The 19,891-nt window shown below is 44.6% G+C and overlaps 1 protein-coding gene across 1 annotated transcript in view; it reads right to left on the bottom strand.

Annotated features, from left to right (window-relative positions):
• arhgap39 (Rho GTPase activating protein 39) overlaps positions 1–19,891 on the bottom strand; it is a 144,978-nt gene that overhangs the window by 114,938 nt on the left and 10,149 nt on the right. The window contains exon 2 of the mRNA XM_078231153.1: positions 4,442–5,003. Within this exon, the coding sequence (XP_078087279.1) occupies positions 4,442–5,003 (562 nt within the window). The remainder of the gene's footprint in view (positions 1–4,441; positions 5,004–19,891) is intronic.

Raw genomic sequence — 19,891 nt, 5'->3', positions numbered from 1 at the left:
TGAGGTTGGTGCTGACGTATGCTGGTGGGGGGGGGGGGGGGGGGGGGGTGGAGAGAATTGAGGGCAGACTGCTCTATAACCAAAGGCTTATTTAGACAGGTGTCAGTGGTATGTCCGCGCAGTTAATTCTTGAAGTCTTGGGGCAAGATCTTCTGCCCATTGACCACGGGGTGGGACCTCCTGCTCCCATCGACACAGCCCCCTGCCGTGGGTTCTCTGGTGGTGAGGGATGCAAACAGGAAACTCCGTTGACAGCGGCGGGACCAGAAGAGCCCGCCGTCAGCCAATGGCAGGCTGCCTCTGTCGCTGCAAAACTCTGCGAGGAACGTTGAAAATCCCAGCCCAGACCTCAGATAACTGACATCAACCACAGAAACACCAAAAGAGGAGGAAGCCATTCAATCCCTTCAACCCATTTCACCATTTAATCAAATCAGCACTAATCTGTAACTCTCCTCAAATTAATCCATATCGTCGGATATCCTTCCAGAATAAAAATCTGTCGATCTCAGTCCTGAATATAAACATGCCAAACTTGCTTAGACCCATCTTTACAGGGTACTCTCAGACTGAATGTGACTCTTCCCTTGGGAGCCAGTGGCACAAATACCCCATGGGCCCCAACATAAAAACACGTTAGTCGTGAGCAGCTTGGCAGAGTGGGAGTGATAACTAGAAGTGCCTTGGGTCTAAAATGGAAAGTATACATTCCCCAGCACCAGCGTTTCTCAATACGGTGGATATAAAGTGCCAAGCAGACAGATATACAGACCAGCACCCGGATCAATTATTAAAACCGCTTTCTGCAGCATTAACAGAAGCAAATTCTTAGGGCTGAATAGAAAATTAGTCCTGTTTTGCACAATTGAATAAATTATTTAAATGGTGACTGAACAAAAAACTGTTTTGATATCTGCAGTCTCCTCGAGTGGTAGCAGCGGAATGTGTACGAGAAGCAGTGGGATATGATTTATAGCTCAATAGTGGGCTGCCCTGTTAATTCATCACCAGTGAGTTATGGTTAATAATATGTGGGATCAGAACTCTAATAAATGCAGTCCTATTTCTTCTTATGCTATGCACTAAGTAAGCAATTAAACTGAAAAACGCTAATAGCTGGAGGCCAGAATTAGTTTTAAACAAGGACTAAACAGATGTTCTAACTGCAAACCTCTTCTGATGAGGCTGTCACAGAACTTCTTAATCTTACAATGTTGTCTATTATCATTGTCTTCACATACTTAGAGGCAATCCCTTTTTCTTTAGGGAAATCTCAGGTTGATTAGAAGACTCGGCAAGTGAAAGTTATGGCTATTACTTTGCAATGTTATTAATCAAATTACACTCAAGATATTTTATGCATCAGTAGTAGAGGCTTTGCATTTGATCAACAATTAACTCAGCAAAAAAAAAGAAGGGAAATCAATTTGCTCTGTTATTGTCCAACTATTCATTTATAGTTTGAAGGATCTATTATAGAACATAGAAAAGCTACAGCACAAACAGGCCCTTCGGCCCACAAGTTGCACCGAACATGTTCCTACTAGGCTTACCTATAACCCTCTATCTTACTAACTTCCATGAACTTATCCAAAAGTCTCTTAAAAGACCCTATCGAATCCGCCTCTACCACTACTACCGGCAGCCGATTCCACGCACCCACCACCCTCTGAGTGAAAAACTTACCCCTACCATCTCCTCTGTACCTACTCCCCAGCACCCTAAACCTGTGACCTCTTGCGGCAACCATTTCAGCCCTGGGTAAAAGCCTCTGAGAATCCACTCTATCAATACCCCTCAACATCTTATACACCTCTATCAGGTCACCTCTCATCCTTCGCCTCTCCAAGGAGAAAAGACCTAACTCTCTCAACCTATCCTCATAAGGCATGCCACCTAATCCAGGCAACATCCTTGTAAATCTCCTCTGCACCCTTTCTATGGCTTCCACATCCTTTCTGTAATGAGGCGACCAGAACTGGGCACAGTACTCCAGGTGGGGTCTGACCAGGGTCCTATACAGCTGCAGCATTATCTCCCGATTTCTAAACTCAATTCCTCTATTGATGAAGGCCAGTATTCCATACGCCTTCTTAACCACAGCCTCCACCGGCGACGCTGCTTTGAGCGTCCTGTGAACCCGGACCCCAGATCCTTCTGATCTTCCACACTACCAAGCGTCTTACCCTTAATATTACATTCTTTCATCCTATTCGACCTGCCAAAATGGACCACCACACACTTATCTGGGTTGAAGTCCACCTGCCACTTCTCCGCCCAGTCTTGCATCTTATCTATGTCTCGTTGCAACTGCTGACATCCCTCTACACTATCCACAACCCCACCAACCTTTGTGTCATCAGCAAACTTGCCAACCCATCCTTCCACTTCCTCATCCAGGTCATTTATAAAAATCACAAAGAGCAAGGGTCCCAGAACAGATCCCTGGGGCACTCCACTGGTGACCGACCTCCATGCTGAAAAAGACCCATCTACAACCACTCTTTGCCTTCTGTGGGCAAGCCAGTTCTGAATTCACAAGGCAATGTCCCCTTGTATCCCATGCCCCTCCACTTTCTCAATGAGCCTTGCATGGGGCACCTTATCAAACGCCTTGCTGAAATCCATATAAACTACATCTACCACTCTTCCCTCATCTATGTGTCTAGTTACATCTTCAAAAAATTCAATTAGACTCGTAAGGCATGACCTGCCTTGGACAAAGCCGTGCTGGCTATTTCTGATCATACTATTCCTCTCCAGATGTTCATAAATCCTGCCTCTCAGGATCTTCTCCATCAACTTACCAACCACTGAGGTTAGACTCACCGGTCTATAATTTCCCGGGCTATCTCTTCTCCCTTTCTTGAATAACGGAACCACGTCCGCAATCCTCCAAGTGGATCGGTTGTCTCAGTTGGCTGGACAGATTGATGCCAACTCTACTGGGTTTGATACCTGCCTGGAGGGGATTTAAGATCTGCCTGGTTGCCCTACCTGTGGTGGAGATTGCAGAGCTGTGGGTCAGACCTACCTTCAGGCAAAGACCTCAAGAAGATTATATCCCAAGTATATCGATGCCAAAATTTATGATAGACTTGAAGAATTGTGGGGGTGATTTACTCGAGATATTTAAGATGATGAAAGAGAGGAGGAGAAATTTTTTCTCCAGTTGTGTGACTTTAGAACTCTGCCCGAGGAGGTGGAGGCGACGGGGTCATTGAATATTTTTAAGGTGGAGGTTGGGAATGTGGGATTTGAAATGCACACGGATCAGCCATGATTTTATGGGATAGCGGAGCAGGCTCGAGGGGCCAAATGGCCTGCATTTGCTCCTATTAATGGACAGAATGGTGGGACAGTGGTTAGCATCAGAGACCCGGGTTCGATTCCCGGCTTGGGTCACTGTCTGTGTGGAGTTTGCACGTTCTCCCCGTGTCTGCGTGGGTTTCCTCCGGGTGCTTCAGTTTCCTCCCAGAGTCCAAAGATGTGCAGGTTAGGTGGATTGGCCGTGCTAAATTGCCCCCTAGTGTTAGGAGGACTAGCTAGGGTAAATGCATGGGGTTATGGGAATACAACCTGGGTGGGATTGTGGTCGGTGTAAACTCGATGGGTTGAATGGCCTCCTTCAGCACTGTAGGGATTCTATGATTTCATATGACGGGATATCCAAGAGAAAAGGAGAAACTACTGGAGGGCAGTCCAAAACAAAGGGGTATAACTTAAAATGAAAGCTCGGTATTTCAGAGGTGATGTCAGAAAGCACTCCTTCACACAAAGGCTCGCTGGAATCTGGACATTTCCACCAACCTCCCCACCCTCACCTCCCCAAAAAAAGCAGCTGTGGATCAATTGAAAATTTTGAAGCTGAGATTGATAGGGCTTCGTTAGGTGAGGGTTTTAAGGGTTACAGAACCAAGACAGGTGGATGGAGCTGAGGTTAATAAGTTGAGTTTCAATTGAATAGTAGGACAGGCGCATAAGCCTGAATGGCCTCCTCCTGCCCTATCTCCTCACATATTACACTCAGGATAAGATGTCCCAATCATCTTCAACAGTGTCCCTGCCTGATCCCCGACACTTAATCCTTCCCCTCCCATTTCTAGGCATTACACGGGATACCTGGACTGGGAGCAGCTCCAGTTTTTCTGCAGTAACTGCCTGCAACCACTAGATATCACACAAGAAGCAAAAAACCATGACCAGCATTCGCAGCCACCAGTGTATAATGAGTAATACTCGGGCAGGGGAGTTAAGAGTATGTGCGTATTTTGGAGCTGTACTTGATATGTACACATCTATATGTAGCAATGACACATTTTCAAAGCACCATCCATTTCAAAGAGGGGAGGGGGTGAACAAGGGGTCCCCTTGTCCTCTTGTGAAACATAAAAGTTATAGATAGCCCTCTTAGCTGTTTTTTCAATCATTAGAGTCTTACCTTTTGCATCATTCACTGGGTCCATATGCCGGTAGATATAGCCTTCTAGGTAGGAGTGGAATTTGGGAGTAGGAGGGAAGAAGGCCAGGCAGATTGCCATTAATTCCCAGCCCCTGGCAAGACTCTCGTATCTAAAGTTTTCAGTAGTCTGTCGGCACAGCTGGATGTACAGTTCGTCCCTCAGGCCCTGCATGCTCCAGCCCTTTGTGGCGATCTCCAGCGCCACGTTGAGCTGGTCCACCTTGGCCCGCCGGTCACCCATGTACATTTGGATCAATTTGAATACTTCGCACGCTTCCTTCTTCACATTCCGGTCGGCTGTCATTATCATGGGCTTCTTGATGGACTCGCTGCTCCAGGCCAGCATATTAGCGATAGAGACTTTGCGGCGGAAGATTCCCTGCGTGTGCTTGTTGAAGTGTTTGGACGCCCAGTTCTCGATGTCCGTCTCGGAGGAGGGCTTTCGCAGCATGAATCCGGGGAAGACGCAGCTGGCACTGGGCATCATACTCCGGCTCTGCCTCCCGATGTCGTACTGACCGCAAGTGCCCAAGTCTTCAGACTGCAGAAAGAGAAACGGGTGGTCAGTGTTTGGGTAACGTGATAGAATCCATTTGTACGAACCCCATTCCCACTGAGAAACCATTCGAGCATGAAGGCAAAAAGGAATAGACAATAAAAATGTGCCCGAAATGTACAGCATGCCAGTTAGCATCTGTAAAGAGAAATAAGGGTTAATTACCCATTCTGATGACATGTTATGCCTAAAACATTCACATTCTTTCACTTTACAGATGGTGCTGGACCCGCTGCACTTTCCTATCCATTTCGGAATTTGTTTCAGATTACTAGCAATTGCAAACAATTTTACTTCAAAAGATTTGTGCTCCCATCTCAAAATGCCATGAGTCGATCTCCTCCCACCTAAACATCAAAAAAAAAGATAGAACTGCATTAACACACAAAATAGAATGACTCACAAATTGCCCACCTAAAGAAACCATCCAATATTGCCTGCTGGTTTGGGTTTGTCTCTATCCAGCACTTAGTGGGCAGTACTAAATTGCCTGGGGTTTAGTTCGAAAGGCCATAAAGCTTACTACCTCTCCCTGTGGGGAAAGGAATGGAGCAAAGAGGTTTTCATCACCAATCCACAGTTGCCACGCACCTCTTAAACAGGATTTAAATACAAGTTCATTTTGAATCTTATTGTGCTTGACTGAAGATGGTAATGACAGTTCCAATCTGGATTTCGGGAAGCCATCAGGGTGCTGTAACTTCCACAGATGAGCATTCCTCACTACAAGAGTCCAACATTTGCATTTCCCACACTATTAATTCTTGAGGCCTCTCTAAAGCTGCTTTTAGACTGAGCCAAGGCTGATGCAACTGGCGCCAGCTCCTCTAATGGGTTTCCCGAATTACTGGCCTTAGCGAATCCCGAAAACCTTTACTTCTGGTTTACAAGTGTCTGCCTGAGATCCAGGCTTTGGGAGCCAGGATCACTGACATGCAATAGCATAATAGCTCAAAAGAAATCACAAATTCTCCCCCAAATCACAGCACTGTGAATCCGATTTGCATCAACTGGCAAGTTGGTTGAAAGCCTAACTTGTGTGACTTTTTCCAACCGAGGACTGAGTCTCTTTCTATTGGCCCAAGCTGTATATACACTGTGGACCCAGCGAAAACTCACTTTCCTGGTGTTCATTTCATTTTCAACGAGCAACATTACCGTCATGCCTACAACAACTTTTCAACTAACGTCATTCTATTATCACAGGCTTTCAGAATGGTCATGAGTTTGTCATGTGGGCGGCACAGTGGCACAGTGGTTAGCACTGCTGCCCCATAGCTCCAGGGACCTGGGTTCGATTCCCGGCTTGGGTCACGGTCTGTGTGGAGTTTGCACATTCTCCCCGTGTCTGTGTGGGTTTCCTCCGGGTTTCCTCCCACAGTCCGAAGGACGTGTGGGTTAGATTGACTGGCCATGCTAAATTGCCCCTTATTGTCCCGGGATGCATAGGTTAGAGGGATTAGCAGGGTAAATATTGGAATCACGCGGCTGGGGCCTGGGTGGGATTGTTGTCAGTGCAGACTCGATGGGAATTCTATGAAATCTATGAATTAGGCAGATTTTTAAAAAAAGTCAATTTTCAAACAAGATCATTCTGTACTTCTCATGTCCACAAGGATCATGCACACTATTGCCGCGGAGAGGATGGGTAACTAGGACCAGAGTCTCTGCCAATGTCCACGTGCTTGGCTGAGAGATTTTCTTTTGGATTTGTTGTCAGGGTATGAGCGCTTCTGGCAAGACCCAACATTTATTGCCCATTCCTGAGCTGCTCTGAGGTAGTAGTGGACTTGCACATTGGACCACTGCAATTCATGTGGCGAAGATACATAAATTCTTTCACAGGATGTGGGCATTGCTGGTTATGCCAGCATTTAGTTCCCATCCTAATTGCCCTTGAGAAGATGGTGGTGAGCTTCCTTCTTGAACCAATGCAGTCCATGTGGTATAGGTACACCCACAGTGCCATTTGGGAGTTCTAGGGTTTTGACCCAGTGACAATGGAAGAATAGGAACAGCAATGTATTTCCAAGTCAGGATGGTGAGAGGCTAGGAAGGGAACTTACAGGTGCTGGTGTTCCCAGGTGTCTGCTGCCCTTGTCCTTCTAGATAGTCGAGGTCAGACATTTGGAAGATTCTGTCAAAGGTGCCTTGGCGAGTTGCTGCAGTACATCTTCTAGATGGTACACACTGCTGCTACTGAGAGTCGGTGATGGAGAGAGTGTAGATGTCGACGGTGGTGGATGGGGTTCGATCAAGCGGGCTGCTTTAGACCATAAGATACAGGAACAGAATTAGGCCATTCGGCCCATCGAGTCTGCTGTGCCATTCAATCATGGCTGAAAAGTTTCTCAACCCCATTCTCCCCATAACCCTCGATTCCTTCACCAATCAAGAACCTATCTATCTCTGTCTTAAATGCACTCAATGACCTGGCCTCCACTGTGTTCTGTGACAATGAATTCCTTTGTCCTGGATGATGTCCAGCTTCTCGGGTGTTGTTGGAGCTGCACTCATCCAGGCAAGTGGAGAGTGTTACATCACACTCCTGACCTTTGTCTTGCAAATGGTGGACAGGTTTTGGGAGGGTCAAGAGGTATGTTACTGTGCAGAATTCCCAGCCTTTGACCTGCTCTTGTAGCCATAGTATTTACATGGCTAGTCCAGTTCAGTTTCTGGTCAATCGTAACCCCCAGAATGTTGATAGTGGGGTTTGAGTGATGGTAGTGCCGTTGAATGTCAAGGGGAAATGGTTAGATTCTCCATCGTTGGAGATGGTCATTGCCTGGCACACGTGTGGCATGAGTGCTACTTGGCACTCATCGGCTCAGGCCTGAATATTGTCAGGATCTTGCAGCATATGGAAACAAACTGCTTTGGTATCTCAGGAGTTGCGGATGAGGCAATGAACATTGTGTAATTGTTGACGAACATCCCCATTTCTGATCTCATGACGGAGGGAAGGTCATTGATGAAGCAGCTGAAATGGTTGGGCCTAGGACACTAACCTCAGGAACTCTTGCAGCGATGCCTTGGGGCTGATATGGTTGATCTCCAACAACCATAACAACTTTTCTTTGTGCTAGGTATGACTCTAACCAATGGAGGGCTTTTCCCTGATTCCCACTAATTCCAGTTTTGCTAGGGCTCCTTGATGCCACACTTGGTCGAATGCTGTCTTGGTGTCAAGGGCTGTCACTCTCACCTTCAGAGTTCAGTTCTTTTGTTCATGTTTGGAGCAAGGCTGTAATTGTTGAAGCAAGCTATCTCAGTCCAGTGTTTGCTCTACCTGTGGTTCCGTACCCTCTCAGATAGCTCAAAAATCCCCAAAGCTTACTGTTCCAATGATTAGCATCGCCTCTGTTCAACTGCCGACTTTCCAGGTTAAAATACTGCTGCTTATCCACAAGATCTGAACTCGCTTAAAACTGTTTTATATACGCATTTTGTTTGAGATTCTGGGAGGCGGCTGGTGAATATTTCAGGAGTTCACAGAGCGTGATTTATCTTCCCGAATGGTAGAATTGTAGCTTCATGAACAATTGGAATCTGTGAGCATTTCAAAGGGATAAGGAGGCGGGATTAAGCCATGCAAAGGCTGGGAGCCAGCTCCTGGCCTCCAGAAAGCTGAAGATAAAGAGTCAAATCAAAGGGTTTACATCTGCCTCCAAAACCATAAATGCAACTTCACTGGTTCTTCTCCCCATCTCTCGTGAACAATGGGGTACAGTTCCATGTGTACTGCTGGCAGCCCTATAGTTTCTCATGCAGACTCACACACTTAAGCATCAGTCGCCTTTTCACTTCTGGCAGTGTAGCACAATTGGTGGTCATTTCATTTGCCCCTCAAATTAGTAAAACCTAATTTAAGCATAGCACAACATCGGGAATATCATAAACACTGCACATCATTCCTGAATGATAGGTCATAGTCAGTCAAGAGGCACTGGCATATATATCAGTTGCAAGATAAAAAGACCAAGCTTTACCCAGTTCACCTTCTGCCATCCTACAGTCACATGATACCATGATGATATAGTTCACCAATCGTGCTGATCAATCTCTGTGTATTAGCTCACAACAGACATCAGGCAATGAAAACCTAGACGTGGAAAGATTTGGGAATCGAAAATTACCTGCTCCTTCCAAATGGGATACACATTAATGTAATGAATTACCTAACATATGCAGATCACTCCCTCTTGTGTAGAAGAACTACATACATATAAAATGACTAATGACCAGTAGGAGCTAAGCATATCATCGCTAGGGAAGAAATTACTTTCTCAGAAGACTAAGGAAATTTGGCATGTCCATTACGACTCTCACCAACTTTTACAGATGCACCATAGAAAGCATTCTTTCTGATTGTACCACAGCTTGTTATGGCTCCTGCTCTGTCCAAAACTGCAAGGAACTACAAAGGGTCGTGAACAAAGCTCAAGCCAGCCTCCCATCCATTGACTCTGTCCACACTTCCTGCTGCCTCGGAAAAGCAGCCAGCATAATCAAGGACACCACGCACCCCAGGCATACTCTCTTCCACCTTCTTCCTTCGGGAAAAAGATACAAAAGTCTGAGGTCACGTACCAACCGACTCAAGAACAGCTTCTTCCCTGCTGCCATCAGACTTTTGAATGGACCTACCTCGCATTAAGTTGATCTTTCTCTACATCCTAACTATGACTGTAACACTACATTCTGTACTCTCCCCTTTCCTTCTCTATGAATGGTATGCTTTGTCTGCATAGCAGCAAGAAACAATACTTTTCACTATATACTAATACATGTGACAATAATAAATCAAATCAAAGCAAATCAAATGTTTGATCAGATTAGTCTTCTCATAACTTCTATGCTGCTGCTGTTGCTTGTAGCTACTCCCAGCAGGAGATCTGCTGTCATGGTATGTCACCCTGAGTCTTGTTCCATCCTTCTGTCTCACTATAGCTTGTCTGTTGTGATGTCCATCATCCAGCTAGGCCTTGGCCAGGCCCTCTTTCTGCCGCCCTCCACTTTCTCCTCCAGGAGAGATCTCTGCAGCTTCTCAGCTTTGATCAAATGACTGAAATGCTGACTTTTTTCTGGATGTCACATTTTACAGTTTGTTTCTGCTTTTGCAATTTCAAGCACCTCTTCATTTGTCTTCTCTGGAAATGGAATCTTTAGCACAGGTCATAAGCATCCACATTTCCAAATCCTCGATTTTCTTCCACAGATCTTTACTTGCTGTCCAGGTTTATGAGGGAGACAGGAAAGTGGACGGAATGTAGCATCTTATGAGTTTTTAATTCAAGATAATGTAAATCTAGGTTTCTCTTTTAACACCTGAAATACATGTAAACCGATTTCCTCCCGCTGTCCAAAGATGTGCAGGTTAGGTGGATTGGCCATGGTAAATGTGTGGGGTTATGGGGATAGGGTGGAGAGGGGGCTATGGATTCTATGAAATGGAGAAGCTTTCCCTCAGGTCATCAGGTTATTAAGTTGATACATGAAGATCAATTGAACCTAACCCGCTGTTTGCCCTTAGGCTGCAGTTCCTGTGACTGGCTGAACACCCAGGAGTGTAAAGCAAAGGTCAGGGGTGAGACTACATTAATTACACATTAACTGTAATCCATCTCTGCTGGAAGACTTGAAACAAGAGGCACCATGGCTTTAACCTCTCTTTCTCTTCCCCTCCCAACAGTAGAACTCATTACCACTTCCCCCAATGTTTGGTGTGTATATTTATGGGAATGGTAGACTGTTTTTAATGTACTCTGGTGGTAGTATGGAAAGGACAGCTAAAAGCCATCTGAACAGGGGCTCACTGGTTAGTCCTCAGCTGGAGTATTGAATCCAATTCTGCTCGCCATACATCAGGAAAGATATGTTAGACATGGTGCAGAGGAGATTTACTAGATTGGTACCAGGGATGGGAAGGAGATCAGTAATGTGGAGAGATTAAAGAAGCCAGGATTGTTCTATTCAGAGCAGATAAGGTTAAGGAGAGATTTAATAGAAACGAAAGTACACTAAAAAAATCTGCTTCTTTTGTTGGGTGTGTCAGTAACTAGAAAACACACATTTATGGGAAAAAATTCCAGAGGGAAAATAAGGCAAAATCTGGAATAAACCGACTACAAGGGTGAAAAATAAATCAAATAAAATTCAGTAACTTTCACAAGGGAATGAGATAAATATTTGAAGTGAACAAAATTACAGGGCTATGTGGAAAGAACACAGGAGTGGGACCAACCAGCTAGCTCAATGAAATAGTCAGCATAGATACAGAGGGCCGAATGGCTTCCCTTGTGCTGCAAAATCCTATCATAATGTTGTGTCAATCTGAGCAGTGTTCAAGAGTTGCTTGCTACAACTTACCAGCTATTTATCTGACTGTGTTCTTAAGCTTCTCTCTGCACCAGATCTCGGTTCCAAGCTCTGGAATTTATCCCTAAACCTCTGCATTACTCTTTCTCTCCCTTTAAGACACTCACAATCTATTACTTTGACCAAGCTTTTGGTCACCTGTCCCAATATCTCTTGGCTCAGTGCCAATTTTCATCTGGTAACACTCCTGCCAGACACTTTGGGACAGTTCACTACATCAAAGGCACGTTATAAACGATCCTAGGGCAGCACAGTGGTTAGCACTGCTGCCTCACAGCGCCAGGGACCCGGGTTCAATGCTGGCCTCGGGTGACTGTCTGTGTGGAGTTTGCACATTCTCCCCGTGTCTGCGTGGGTTTCCTCCGGGTGCTCTGGTTTCCTCACACAGTCCAAAGATGTGCGGGTTAAGTGGATTGGCCATGCTAAATTGCCCATAAGTGTCAGGAGGATTTGCAGGGTAAATGCATGGGGTTATGGGGATAGGGCCTGGGTGGGATTTGTGTCGGTGCAGGCTCGATAAGTCGAACTGCCTCCTTCTGCACTGTAGGAATTCTATGATTCTAAACCCTAGCTTTAGGGAACTATCTTCTACACACATTTACATTTCCCCCACCAGATATTCTTACTGTCTGAGTGAGACTGAGGGTTTACTATTGCATTAATGGCATTTCCCTGCGCAGGCTGCAGAACAAGTCTGAATCATAGAATCATTGAATAAAATCCCTACAGTGCAGAAGGAGGCCATTCGGGCCATCGGCCCTGCAATCCCACCCAAGCCCTATCCCCATATTTACCCTGCTAATCTCCTGACACTAGGGTCAATTTAGCATGGCCAATCAAACTAAGTAAGAAGTCTCACAACACCAGGTTAAAGTCCAACAGGTTTATTTGGTAGCAAATACCATAAATCAAACTAACCCACACATCTTTGGACTGTGGGATGAAACCGGAGCACCCGGAGCAAACGCACGCAGACACGGGGAGAACGTGCAAACTCCACACAGACAGTGACCCAAGCCGGGAATTGAACCCGGGTCCCTGGCGCTGTGAGGCAGCAGGGATAACCATTGTGCCACTGTGCCTCCCTTTACCCAGATACATTTCATGTTGAAACCTTAAATGACGAGAAAGAGGAATCTTTTCCCTGGACCGCGCGATCTGGATGCAAACCCATGTCGGCCGGTATGAAACAGCAGGCGAGTATTTCAGTGGAGTATGCCAGTCAGTCAGGCACAAATTAATTTGTCACAGGAGGCAGCTCTGGTCATTTTGAATGATTGTGAAGCACTATGCTAAAGCGCTGATTGTCGGATTACAGGAAAGAAATGTTCCTGATGAGAAAACATCACTTTTGCTTCAAAAAATTGAATTCAGCTCTTATGGTGTGGCAGGGTAGACGCTGTGTCCTTGATTACTACACAGTGAGTGCGATAGTTGGATCAGAGTGTGTACTATCTAGCAGCTGCTGATGGAACAGCACTGACCTGCTTCCCTTCTTGGCCGACAGAGGAGGCTGGGGATAGGTCGCAGAAACAAAAACAAAATCATTTACATTTTCCTTAATAAAATGACTGGACCAGGAGCGTGGGCGCAATCCTAATTATCACACGCTAGCAAGTTATTGCAGCATGAAAGCCCATGAGTAATTCCGTGATTTAAAAAAAAATCTACCATGACAAGTGCGATTGTAAAGAAAGTAGCGTGACACCAGCTACAGGCAGCAACGCAGACATTGCAGAGGAGAGTTAAAATATCCAGCTCTTCATGCTGGCAGAGTGAACCGCCCCGCATACAAATCGGTCCTTAAGTTTAAAAACAAATATAGTGCTGAGTGATATCAAGTATAACCAATGTGGAGACCCAACAAGCCAGTCTTCAGCCAGGAAAAGAGCAGAAAAATGATCTGTTATTTATGGTATGTTAAAACATTTAAATAACAGAATTGGACATAACTCCTTAACAATTAAGCAAAATACTGAGATGGCAGTAGTGGCTAATCTTTCCACAATATTTAACGTTGAAGCCTTGTTTGGGCATTATTCCGTTAAATGCAGCACCATCTGCAGTAACTATAGCAACTTAGCAGATTCCTAAGCTGTAACAAATTCCTCTTGCAACAAATGAGGTGACATGCAACACGTGATTTCAAGAATAAGAAGGGAACCTCAAGATAGATTCACTCCTGCAGAGACGATTAGGTCTCAAAATCCACAGTGCTGAGGGTCACCCTTTTAGGACAGAGATGAGGAGGATGTTTCGCTTTGAGGGATGTGTAACTTTGGAACTCTGCCTTGGAAGGCGGGAAGGACCTTTCCCCTGGCTGGCAGTGAGGGGGGGCATCGAGAAACAGGGAACCGTCTCCGAATAAGGGGCAAGCCATAAGGGGAAAGTAAAAGTGGGAAAACACTTAAATGGCTTTAAAAATAGGCAGGCATTCATGTTGTCCGATTGTACCACTCAAGTAGTCAATGTGTGTGGACCATAACATATATCTTTAATCATTTACAAAATGTGGATGCCACTGACTAGCATTTATTGCCCATCCCTAGTTGCCCTCGAGAAGGTGGTGGTGAGCTGCCTCCTTGAGCTGCTGCAGTCCCGGTGGTGTAGGTACACCCACAGTGCTGCTAGGGAGGGAATTCCAGAATGTTGATCCAGCAGCAGTGAAGGAGCGATATATTTCCAAGTCAGGATGGTGAGTGACTTGGAGGGGAACCTCTGGGTGATGGTGTTCTCATGTATCTGCTGCTCTTGTCCAGAAAATTCTAGATGGTCGCGGTTGTGGGTTTGGAAGGTATTGTTGAAGGAGCCGTGGAGTGCATCTTGTAGTTGATGCATATCTCTGCTACTGTGCATTGGTGCACTCCTGTGGTTTTGTTTTGAATTTGACAACTACAATTTACCTGTTAATTACAAATAAGTCAGGAGAGAATATATAGATTAAAACATAAATGTGTATTTCTTTAAAGGCTGCCTCATCGGCTTGCCGGCTCTCAGACCATTCCCTGAGCTAGACCAACTACATAGGCACCTAACAGGAAGAAGTCTAGAAAGCGAAAGCATTTCTTTCCCCTCTCTAAGTTGAAATTTGCACTCAGGAACAGACAGCGTTGTTAACCGCGAGGAGGAGTGTGAGCAGCTTAAAGAGAACACGCACAGGTCACTGCATTGGCCAGGCAGACGTCAATTAAATCTAGCGCACAAAATTGAGGCAATTAATTCCGACGTGCAAATACCTGAAACGGTGAAAAGGTGAACAAGGGAGAAGCTCAGAAACAGCAATGTATAAAAAAAGCAAGGACTAATTGATCCGGCTGCTTGAATCAAAGGGATCCTACATTTCTAAAGAGGAGCTAAAAGCAAAGAGGTAACAACAAAGAACAACTTGCATTTATGTAACACCTGGAAAAGCAACACTTCAATGAACATTATTGGACAAGATTGCACATTGAGCTACATGAGATATCATTTTGGCAGGTGGCTAACAGCTTGATTAGAGATGTAGTTTAAAAGGAGAATCTTAAAGGAGGAAAATGAGAGCGGTTTAGGGAGGGGATTCCAAAGCTTATCAACTTTCAGCTTATTTTTCTTTATTCTTTCATGGGATGTGGGTATCACTGGCAAGATGGAGTCTCCACATCATGACTGAATTGCCTCAAGCAGGGCAAGATTTTCTGATTCTATTGTTTAGTATCTGTGCGATACTGTTCCTACTTTGCATCATTATATTAACTTGCACAATGTAAACTTGAGGCTAAAGATGGCACGGTGGCACAGTGGTTAGCACTGTTCACAGCGCCAGGGACCCGGGTTCAATTCCCAGCTTGGGTCACTGTCTGTGCTGAGTCTGCACGTTCTCCCCGTATCTGCGTGGGTTTCCTCCGGGTGCTCCAGTTTCCTCCCACAGTCCAAAAGAAGTGCTGATTAGGTGTATTGACCATGCTAAATTCTCTCTCAGTGTACCCGAACAGGCGTCAGTGTAGGCGACTAGGGAATTTTCACAGTAACTTTATTGCAGTGTTAATATAAGCCTACTTGTGACCCTAATAAATAAACTTAAACTTAAAGTACAGTCTGACTCCAGGAAAAAGCACATCTTATGCAAGGAGCCTCACTGCACTTTGATCTCGTGCTGAGTTGTGGAATATTCCAGATTAAGACTGCAAAACCAAGAGGTAATTAACAGCCTATATAAAACTACAACAATAGCTCACTGTGAGTAGTATGTGCACCATTATGCTCCACCATAGGAAAGATATTGAGAATTTAAAGAGGATTTGACACAGATCGACTTGGCTGCTGGAGAGTTTAAGGAAATACAAGAACAAACTGATATGAAAAATTGGGTCCTTCTCGGTTACAACATATATTGCAAATGACCAGAGCAGGAGGAGTGTGTGGATTAACTCCCCCCACTACTCCACAGGTTGTACCATTAGTTTAAAAGTTTAATTTACTCATCAAAATGGTCAATTATTTACCTTCACTACTGGTACCCAGATTAAAAGAGACTTTAACTAGGCTTCTTTCAATAAACTCAGGATTTACTATAAACCTTTTTAATAAATTCCAAAACTTGGTTGACACACAATTGTAATCTGGTATCTATCTCTTCTTAAAACTTTACCAGCACACACCCACATACATAAACAAACAAAGGCACATAAGTAATCTCTGCAGAGATTGGTGGTTAGAGATAAAATTATAAGGATAAATTTCGCAGGGTTGTCAATCTTGAGCTCCCTCATGTATTGGTCCCAGTAGATGTCTGGAAGTTCTCACTAATGGAGCTTCGGCATGGAGGAACATATGGAGCATCATTTCCCAACTTCTGCCAGTCTGAATGACTGCCTCTCCCACTCTCTGCTATGTACCTTTGTCAGGAAACAGGTAGCTTTAAATAGTCCAAATTTGTATTTGTGGGAATCGGACAGAAGGCACAGCTTCCAGTAAGTTTAACTTTGGGGTTCGGTATTTGAAAGGGTAATGACTTCAGTTTGGTTACAGAGGCCTGTATGGTAATCAGAGTTTAAGACAGGAAAGTTATGCACCTTGGTCGCAGGAACACAGGAGCTGAGTATTATTTAAATGGAGAAAGACTGCAGAAAGCTGCAGCACAGAGGGATTTGAGGGTCATCATACATGAATCACAAAAAACTAGCATGCAAGTTCAGCAGGTAATAGGGAAGGCAAATAGAATGCTGCCCCTTCATTTCAAAGGGAATGGAGCATAAAAATAGGGAAGTCTTGTTAAAACTATACAAGACGCTACTTAGACCACACCTGGAAAACAGTGAAGAGTTTTGATACCCTTTATCTAAGGAAAGATATACTGGCATTGGAGGCAGCTCAGAGAAAGTTCACTGGGTTGATCCTGGGTATGGAGGAAAGGCTGAGTTTAGAAGAATGAGAAGTGATCTTATTGAGACATATAGGATTCTCAGGGGGTTTGACAGGGTAGATGCTGAAAGGTCGGTTCCCCTTGTGGGGGAATCAAGGACCAGAGGGAATAACCTCAGAATAAGCGGTCACCCATTTCAGACAGAGATGAGGAGGAATTTCTTCTCTCAGAGGGTAGTGAATCTGTAGAATTCTTTACCAGAGTTCTGTTGACGTTGGGTCGTTAAGTATGTTCAAGGCTGAGATAGATTTTTAATCAATCAAGGGTTATGGGGATAAGGTGGGAAAGTGGAGTTGGTGATTATTATATTAGATCAGTCATGATCGCATTGAATGACAGACTCAATGGGCTGAATGGCCTGCTTCTGTACCTACATCTTATGGTCTATGGAAAGCAAACATGGTTTAAAGGAAAACTAGTTTGTTGCTTAGCAACCAGGGGCCACCCTATGTTAGAAAAAGCTTCTGAATTTAGTGTTAAGCTGGACACAGGAACTGGACAGAACCAGGGAACTGTAGAAAGCAGATTCCCCAAAAGGACAAAAGAAGTCTAGAAACCAGGGAGTTGGGACAAAAGGTATGTCTCAGGAAGACAGTTAAGTTAAAGGGACAAAGAACAAGTAGTTGAACAAGGACCTGCTGGGTGAGATTAAAGTACAAGTAGAGAAAGTGCTCTGAGTTAAAGAGACAGCTGCAAGAACCAAATTTAAAGTGAGAAGCCAGATATCTGAGGTAAATCAAAAGTTTGGTGAAATTCTAATACAGCTTGTGAAGCAGTGGTGTTCTGTTGGCATGGCTGGGTACCCGAGAGATTGTGTGGCAGCTTGAAAGCACATGGCAATCCAAGGCAGAGGAATACTGAAAGGAGAGATTGAAATCTCGGAAATGGATCCTTGATGACAGCATCCAAGAGAAAGCATTGTTTAGGAGGAGATTCCAAGGCGTGTTTTACCCGAGAGTGGAGTTTGGAAACACTCACGTGGAAATCAGAGTTCCAGTGAGACTAGTTGGCTCACAGTGTAACAAACATCTGGAGGGGAATTTGATGAGAAATCCACAGAAGTTGTATTGGATGGCATCTATCACTTTGTTTCAGAGCGTGGTGTGTCTGACCACATTTCACCCATTGGTTTGCATGGACTGTGTGCTCACTGAGAACATTTAGAGTATAAGATATGTTTTGTAACTTGTGTTATCCTTGTAAATCTGTGTACACGTGTATTGATAGAGGTGGGGTGAAGGAGAATTGTATTATAGTTGATATTTTCTTGTTTAATGAATGTTTTATTCCATTGTTAAAAGTTAATTGGCAGTCCTGTGACTCTGTTCATCCACGTCTCATGGTTAGGTGTATTGACCCGAACAGGTGCCGGAATGTAGCGACTAGGGGAATTTCACAGTAACTTCATTGCAGTGTTAATGTAAGCCTTACTTGTGACTAATAAATAAACTTTAACTTTACTTTATAAACATGAGGTTAACGGTCTATTGAGGCAGGGTTCCATTCTGGGACCTGACTGTCCAATAGTATCAGCAGGGATCACAACAGTCTTGAGGCCAGCGAGTGATCGATTATTCCAATTCCACAATATTTAACCTTATTAAAAGGCACCTCTTCAAAGGCCTTTTTAAAATCCAAATGAATAAATCCACTGAGAGTAAATGTGAGAGATTTAGTAAACTGGGGAGGAGACATTTCTCTAGAGTTGTGAATACTGGAATTCACATCCAAAGTTAGTCATCGAGGCAAAACTTTTAACATTCAAAACTGATTGGATATGTGGATAAAGGAGAATGGGCTGAAGCGATATGGTAATCGGTTGGCTAATTGTGATGAGGATAATTGGCTCACATGGAGAGTAAACAGCAAAATGAAATGGTGAGCTGAATGGCCTGTTCCTGTTTGATTTGATTTATTACTATCACATACAGTGAAAAGTATTGCTTCTCGCGCGCTATACAGAACAAAACATACCGTTCATAGAGAAGGAAACGAGAGAGTGCAGAATGTAGTGTTACAGTCATAGCTAGGGTGTAGAGAAAGATCAACTTAATGCAAGGTAAGTCCATTCAAAAGTCTGACAGCAGCAGGAAAGAAGCTGTTCTTGAGTCAGTTGGTATGTGACCTCAGACTTTTGTATCTTTTTCCCAAAGGTGGAAGAGAGAATGACTGAGGTGCGTGGGGTCCTTAATTATGCTGGCTGCTTTGCCGAGGCAACGGCAAGTATAGACAGATAGGAGGCTGGTTTGCGTGATGGATTGGGCTACATTCACAACCTTTTGTAGTTCCTTGCGGTCTTGGGCAGAGCAGGAGCCATACCAAGCTGTGATGCAACCAGAAAGAATGCTTTCTATGGTGCATCTGTAAAAGTTGGTGAGAGTCATAGCTGACATGCCAAATTTCTGAGAAAGTAGAGGCGTGGTGGGCTTTCTTAACTATAGTGTCGGCATGGGGGGACCAGAACAGGCTGTTGGTGATCTGGACATCTAAAAACTTGAAGCTCTCGACCCTTTCTATTTCGTCCCCATTGATGTAGACAGGGGCATGTTCTCCTTTACGCTTCCTGAAGTCGATGACTATCTCCTTCATTTTGTTGACACTGAGGGAGAGATATTGTTGCCACACCAGTTCACCAGATTCTCTATTTCATTCCTGTACTCTGTCTCATCATTGTTTGAGATCCGACCCACTATGGTGGTGTCGTCAGCAAACTTGAAATTCGAATTGGAGGGGAATTTGGCCGCACAGTCATAGGTGTATAAGGAGTATAGTAGGGGGCTGAGAACACAGCCTTGTGGGGCACAGGTGATGAGGATGATCGTGGAGGAGGTGTTGTTGCCTATCCTTACTGATTGTGGTCTGTGAGTTAGGAAGTTCAGGATCCAGTCGCAGAGGGAGGCGCCGAGGCCCAGGCCACGGAGTTTGGAGATGAGTTTCGTGGGAATAATGGTGTTGAAGGCTGCGCTGTAGTCAATAAATAGGAGTCTGACATAGGTGTCCTTGTTATCTAGGTGTTCCAGGGTTGAGTGCAGGGCCAGGGAGATGGCGTCTGCTGTGGACCTGTTGCAGTGGTAGGTGAACTGTAGTGGATCCA

Source organism: Mustelus asterias, chromosome 2 (genome assembly GCF_964213995.1).
Source record: "Mustelus asterias chromosome 2, sMusAst1.hap1.1, whole genome shotgun sequence".
NCBI lineage: Eukaryota > Metazoa > Chordata > Chondrichthyes > Carcharhiniformes > Triakidae > Mustelus > Mustelus asterias.
This window is presented reverse-complemented; position numbering and strand designations above follow the sequence as displayed.